This window comes from Austrofundulus limnaeus, unplaced genomic scaffold (genome assembly GCF_001266775.1).
Source record: "Austrofundulus limnaeus strain Quisiro unplaced genomic scaffold, Austrofundulus_limnaeus-1.0 Scaffold76, whole genome shotgun sequence".
Classification (NCBI taxonomy): Eukaryota; Metazoa; Chordata; class Actinopteri; order Cyprinodontiformes; family Rivulidae; genus Austrofundulus; species Austrofundulus limnaeus.
The window spans coordinates 750009-757202 of NW_013952478.1; the positions used below are offsets into that span (position 1 = coordinate 750009).

Sequence of the window (7194 nt, forward strand, 5' to 3'; positions counted from 1 at the left end):
ACACACACACACACACACACACACACACACACACACACACACACACACACACACACACACACACAGTGTCAGTAAACAGCATTCAGTTGGCTGTTGTGGCTCGATTCCCCCCAGTGGCTGCGAGGTTGAGCGTTGAGTTTTCTGAACCATCTAAAGCTGCCAGGCAGCTCCAAGCCTACATCCAGTGAGCTGATTGAATTGGAAGGAGGAACTAATTGAATCTACATGGTGGTTTGGCATGATCTCACAGCATCTTGCTCGGTTACACCTAATGGTGAGCGTCTTAACGTCGTTATCTAAACTGGAGTCTGCTCTGGCTGAGACATCTAACAATGGAACAATGGAATCTAACTAAATGTGAGTTTTAACAGAATTTTACAACAATACCAGGGGTCGCCTTAACCGAATATTTCCTGTATTTGACTGGGCTCTTTTTTTAAACGGTGGTGGAAAAGTCTGATGGCCATCTGTCATTTTGACAGATTGCATGAATGGAAACTAGCTTAATTTTCAGACATGAATATTTATTTGCATATGCAAGGACTGCCACCATCTCAAACACCAACCCCCTCTGACTATAGAGTCTGAGCAAATGCCTGAGTTTCCTGTCAGAATGAGTTTTGTATTGTAGTTCAGTCCCACCTCTGGAAATGATATCATGGTAAATAAGGGAGTTCTCTCTCCTATCAGGTGACTTGACCCTCAAACATCAGATCCTACAACACTAAGACACGAAAACGTTAGTGTTTGTTGTTTTGTGGAGGCATGTAATAACTGGGCTTGTCGATAACGTAGAAACTTCTAAAAGCACAGTAAAAACTAGTAATATAGACAAGATGATAGCATAATAATTCTAAAAACATTCTAAACATCCCAAGAATAAATATGTATAAGTGCATTTAAAGTGCCCGTGACTAGGGCTGCCACGATTAATCGATTAATCGACGACTAATCGATTACTAAAATAATCGATGACTAATTTAATAATCGATTAATCGTTTTCTTTTTTTTTTTGTTCTTTACTTTGTTTTTTTCTCCAAACTGCTTTGACACCTTCCACTGCCACGTCTGCCTTTCTGTCCTTGACACACATGCACAGAAGTGGTAACTGGGGTAGGCCGTGGACGTCACAAGACATTATACAGACARGCTCTGGTATCATGGCTACCCAGCAACGGAGCTCAAAAGTGTGGGATCATTTTAAGAGAACTAAAGAGAAACCTGTGCAATATCTGCAGTGCAGAACTTACCTTCTACAGCAATTATTTTTAGTTAGCATATAGCTAAAATCTAACCATTGTTATATAATAGCAGCTGCATTCTGACGTGATAAGCTCTATGTTTTATATTCAATCAACGTATGATTCGATTAGTCGACTAATCGAATAAATAATCGGTGATTAATCGATTATTAAAATAATCGTTTGTGGCAGCCCTACCCGTGACATCAAATTTTTGTAATAAATATGCATTTTTAGACAAGCAGTGCAAGAGTTTGGTTTACTGTTAGTAAGTCGGACCCCTTCTGAGTGGGAGTTGGATTCTGCCAGGGCTACCCGTCATCGATTCTGTTCATAACTTCATGGACAGAATTTCTTGGTGCAGCCAGGGGGCAGAGGGAGTCCGGTTCTGTGGCCTCAGGATTTCATCTCTTCTGTTTGCAGATGATGTGGTTCTGTTGGCGTCATCGCGCCGTGAGCTTCAGCTCTCACTGGAGCGGTTCGTAGCAGAGTGTGAAGCAGCTGGAATCATCACCTCCAAATCTGAGTCCATGGTCCTCAGTCGGAAAAGGGTGGATTGCTCTCTCTGGGTTGGGGGTGAAGTTCTGCCTTAAGTGGAGGAGTTCAAGTATCTTGGGGTCTTGTTCACGAGTGAGGGAAGAATGGAGCATGAGACTGATTGACGGATCGGTGCAGCTGCTGCAGTTTTGTGGACTCTGTACCGATCTGTTGTGGTGAAGAGGGAGCTGAGCTGTAAGGCAAAGCTCTGTTTACCGATTAGTCTACGTTCCTACACTCACCTATGATCACGAACTTTGGGTAGTGACCGAAGAACAAGATCCCAGATACAAGCGGTCGAAATGAGTTTCCTCTGCAGAGTAACTGGGCTCTCCCTTAGAGATAGGGTAAGAAGTTCAGTTATCCGGGAGAGACTCTGAGTAGAGCCGCTGCTCCTCCACATCGAGGAGCCAGTTGAGATGGCTCGGGTATTTGGTTAAGATGCCTCCTGAACGCCTTCCTAGGGAGGTGCTTCAGGCATGTCCAACTGGGAGTAGACCCTGAGAAAGACCCAGACACGCTGGAGAGACTATGTCTGTTGGCTGGCCTGGGAACACCTTGGAGCCCTCCCAGAAGAGCTGGAAGAGGTGGCTGGGGTAAGAGAAGAGCTGCTCCCGTGACCTGACATGGATGGATGGATGGATGGATGGATGGATGGATGGATGGATGGATGGATGGATGATACTGATAACATATTGCAAAAAAGAATTCACGCCACTGAGATGAACAGTTGTTGAGATATTTGCATGTGAAGAAACAGGAAGTGATGTCAAAGGGGAATGTCTGCATGTGAGCAGAGCATTGTTTCAACAGCCAACAAACTGTAGAAGAATCTGATGTTTCTTTAGATTAGTTTGAGTCACTACCAGAGATGAATAAGAGTCAAATATTGTTTCAATAAACAAAGACCAGAGTTTCCCTTTGATGTCACTTCCTGTTTCATTTTTGCTGATCCAAGTTCAAAATAAAATATGCCAGTCATGTGACAAAATGGGTAAAATAATAAAAAAAAAACTATGTCATTCATCCGTCTACTATCTCAACCTGCTTTATCATTTCAGGGTCACAGGGGTCACTGGTCACTGTGTGAGGGGCGGGGTACACCCTGAACAGGTCTCAAGACCACAGAGAGACAAACAATACACCCAATTATTCACTCTGACTTACTGTTTAGATTTATCAGATAACCTAACAATCGTGTTTTTGGTGCACAGAGAGAACATGCAAACTCTACCCAGACAGGTCCCCTGCTGGTATTCAATCCGACAACCTTCTTGCTAAGAGGCATCAGCTCTACCAACTGTATTATGTCAAGTTTCTTAAATAAAGATGATTTTTTAAAACTTTTATTTGAAGGCTTCATTGGCTTCACTCAGAAAAATGTCACAGCAGCTGAGTGTTCCAAGTTTCTTCAGAAATCCCAACAACGATGATGGTGTTGATAAAAAAGGTGATAAAACAGTGTGGCAGCAGAGCGTGAATTCAGCCTCCAGAACATGAAGACAGCGAGACGTCGTCTGTTCCAGGCAAAAGTCCAAAAGCTCGTGATAATAACCCCTACAGCAAGCCCCTTTGAGAGACTGGGTTTAGGCCACAGCAGGTGACCTGTTCATGTTTGTGCCATTTTGATTTCTGCTCAGTTTGAGCTGAATCTTACAACATTACCAATGGAAACATTTGCATTTTATTGATTATGTGTAGTTATTGAGACTACAGTCAGTTTTTTTTGTTCCTGTTTTGTTTCTGTTCAGCTTGTTCTGATGGAAAACAAATGCCCTGAAAGTTTCATTATCATTTTAAAAAAACAGGATAACCGTAAAAACAGATTATGATGGGTTTTATTTACCAGGCACACAATGTATTTAGTACTCTTCTCCCCCTGCTGCACTTACACTCTTTTTAATCTTGTTTCGGATCGTCTCCAACACCCCAGCGCTGTCGCTCTCACACAGCTTCTCCGTGGTCCTCAGGTCGTCGCAGGCCATCTGCATCTTCTCCTCCTCGAACGTCATCATGGCGTTCTGCAGGGAAACATCAAAACATAAATCTTATTTTTTAGCTGCTTGTTGGAAATACTTTGTAAATGGACAGAACTTAGAGTTTTTCTTGCATTAAAAAAATTAAATAAATTTCAATTCATGCTTCATAAACAAACAAATCAAATGCGAGCTGATACCATAACAAGAACATTTATTGGGTTTGTGACACTTTGGACTGAAGCACCAACCCCACATTTAGCTGATAACCCTGAAAAAAAAACACAGAGAATAAAGCAAAACAAACACAAATAAAAAACATTATTTTGATGTTAAACTGACTCATCAGCTGCTAGAGCTATAGCCTGAGCAATGGAGTGTTATGTAACTGATTAAAAGGAAAAAAAAAAAACAACAGAACTATTACATAAATGCAGAAACTCTGTGCCACATGCACAGCTGTATGCAGAACGCTTTCCTGCACACAGAAGCAGAAACATTTGCAGTGGATGCTCTGATGAAGCAGAAACATCACAAAAAGTCATGCAGAAGCTTTAAAATCTGTAAGATTTGTGTCACATGTGGAGGTGATGAGTGGAATATGTGCTGCCCTGGATCAACCGTCACCTCCTATAACAACCATTAGGGGCAGAGGATGACATCATGCTGTCAGGACCAACATGTGAGGAAGTGACAGTGCGTGTGTGTTTGTGTGTGTGATCATGTCATGCATCATCTCCCTCTCCACACACACACAGCAGTGTTGCAGTAATGTGTTTCTCTGCGCGACCGATGCTGCTCCTGAGCGGCAGCTGCATCCATTATGTTAATGGTTGTGAAAAGCTAAACAAAAGAGAGACAGTCAGTGCGCCTGGTGACAAAGATGCAGCTTGTTTGACAGATTCCACGGTTTCTGGTCTCATCGTCTAACACAGATTTTGAGTCCTGTATCTTTTTTTTAACCACTGACTGGTAGCGACTCACCAGAAAACTGACGAAACTTGCCCCGAAGCTCATCAACGGGCTCTGCGTCCTGCAGAAATAACACAATGATGAAAACAAAAGGTTTACTGTTAGTTTAAATAAAAGGCTGCAAAGTATTAGAAACTAATTCTTGTTATTTATTTAAGTGCATGTGGCTATAAAAGCTATAAAGTCTTTTATTTTGTTAGTTTAAACAGATTTTTGGAGATCCGGGTGCTCTGAAACTCTGAAATGTTGATATTTTAGGGGTTTTCTGTTTCATGACCTGTACTGTTTTTACTGCTAAACTTAGAAGAAAATCTAATTTAATGACTTGATATATTCTTGCAGTTTTAAAGCTGCAATTATAGAATGGATTTCTGATAATGTGAGGACTGATTCATCACTCACTGCTCATTTCCTGTTTTCAGTGAGTGTTTTTTTCCCAATCTAACCCCTCAGTCTTTGTGTTGTATACATTCAGCTCCTCTCTTGAGGAACCAACTTCCAGTTTCTGTCCATGAGGTTGACACTCTGTTTACTTTTAAGATTAGACTGAAGACTTTCCTTTTCATAAATCATCCTATAGCTAGACTTAGGTTTCCTGACTTATTCTTCATTTCTGCTGCTATAGACTTAGACTGCTGGAGCACAAACTGAGCACATTTCCTCACTCTGCTTTCTTTAGTCTCTCTCCTCTACATGTTTGTTTTAATGACTTCTATCAATAATGTGTTTTTTTTGTCTCTTCCAGAGGTAAATACACCTGGACCAGTCCTCCTGTGTCTCTTTCCTGTCCCTCAGAACCCAGCCGGTCGAGGCAGATGGCCGCCTGTCCTGAGCCTGGTTCTGGTTCTGCTGGAGGTTTCTTCTTGTTTAAAGGGAGTTTTTCCTCTCCACTGTCACCAGTGTGCTGCTCAGGATGGAGACTGTGATGAAGTGATTCAACACAATCTGCTGGTTTCTTTAGATTGATATATTTGTTTATTTATTATTATTATTATTATTATTATTATTATTATTATTATTATTATTATTATTATTATTATTGTTGTTGTTGTTGTTGTTGTTGTTGTTGTAGTTGTTGTTGTTGTTGTTGTTGTTGTTGTTGTTGTTGTTGTTGTGTAGAGTGCCCTGAGACGTTATTTATTGTGACTTGGTGCTATGTACATAAACTAAATTGAATTAAATTGAAGAAAATGGGTGCTATGACTGTAGAGTTCTGCAACATTTTAAATATTCAACTTTACAGTAATTTTCACCATAAAAATACACTGAGGTGTCTTTAATTCTTTAAAAAATATTGTCTAATTAAACCTAAGTAAACCTGCTTTACTTTCTTCTTCTTGTGCTACATTTAGGTTTTAGCTACTAATTTAAATACTTTCAGCTAGCTAGCCTACATTTAGCTTTTTGCTAGCCTTTTGCTACTTTTAATTTCTAGCTGCCATTGTGCTACTTTTAGTTCTCTGTTAGTTTTTTGCTACTTTTATCTTATACCTAACATTTTTCATATTTTAGCTTGCATCATGCCTCTTTTCACTTTATCTAACATTTTGCTTCTTTTAGCTAGTGTTGTGCTTGTTTAAGTTAGCCTTTTTCTACTTTTAGCTTCTCATTAGCATTTTGCATCTTTTAGCTTGCATTTTGTTTCTTTTCACTTTACCATTTTGCTGTGTTTAGCTCATGTTCACCTTCTTTAAGCTAGCCTTTTGGTACTTTTAGCTTCTCAATAGCATTTTGCATCTTTTAGTTTGCATTTTGTTTCTTTTCACTTTAAGAATTTGCTGTGTTTAGCTCATGTTCTCCTTCTTTTAGCTAGGCGTTTGCTACTTTTAGCTTCTTGTTAGCATTTTGCATTTTTTTAGCTTGCTTTTATTTTTTGCTGCTGTCTTGGCCAGGTCACCCTTGGAAAAGAGGTTTTAAATGTCAATGAATCTTTTTCCTGGTTAAATAAAGGATACTACTGCATTTTGCTTCTTTTCACTTTAACATTTCGCTGTGTTTAGCTCATGTTGTGCTTCATTGAGCTAGGCTTTTACTACTTTTAGCTTCTTGTTAGCATTTTGCATCTTTTAGCTTGCATTTTGCTTCTTTTCACTTTACAATTTTGCTGTGTTTAGCTCATGTTCTGCTTCTTTAAGCTAGGCTTTTGCTACTTATATCTTCTCGTTAGCATTTTTACATTTTTAAGCTCACATTTTGCTCCTTTTCATTTGCTTCTTTTAGGTAGCGCTCTGCTTCTTTAGACCAGAGATTCCCAAACTTTTTATCTTCTGACCCACAAAATATCCATGGCTTAAACTTGTGACCCCAAATATTACTGGTCTGAGTACAGGAACTTCATTGATAACCCTAAAAACACAGGCTTTTTGACAATCGAAACAGTTTGTACACAAATATAAATACTTATTTATACTTATTTTGTGTTTTTATAATAATTATAGGGAAAATATTACATCAGCAATTATTTTATT

The 7194-nt window shown here is 39.5% G+C and overlaps 1 protein-coding gene across 2 annotated transcripts in view; it reads right to left on the reverse strand.

The window, feature by feature from the left end:
* Window positions 1-7194, reverse strand: part of LOC106519387 (tetratricopeptide repeat protein 39C) — a 21764-nt gene that overhangs the window by 13185 nt on the left and 1385 nt on the right. For both annotated transcript variants that reach the window (XM_014011042.1, XM_014011043.1), the window contains exons 2-3: window positions 4739-4787; window positions 3671-3799 (exon numbers count right to left, since the gene is read on the reverse strand). In XM_014011042.1, coding sequence (XP_013866496.1) covers window positions 3671-3799; window positions 4739-4787 — 178 coding nt within the window. The remainder of the gene's footprint in view (window positions 1-3670; window positions 3800-4738; window positions 4788-7194) is intronic.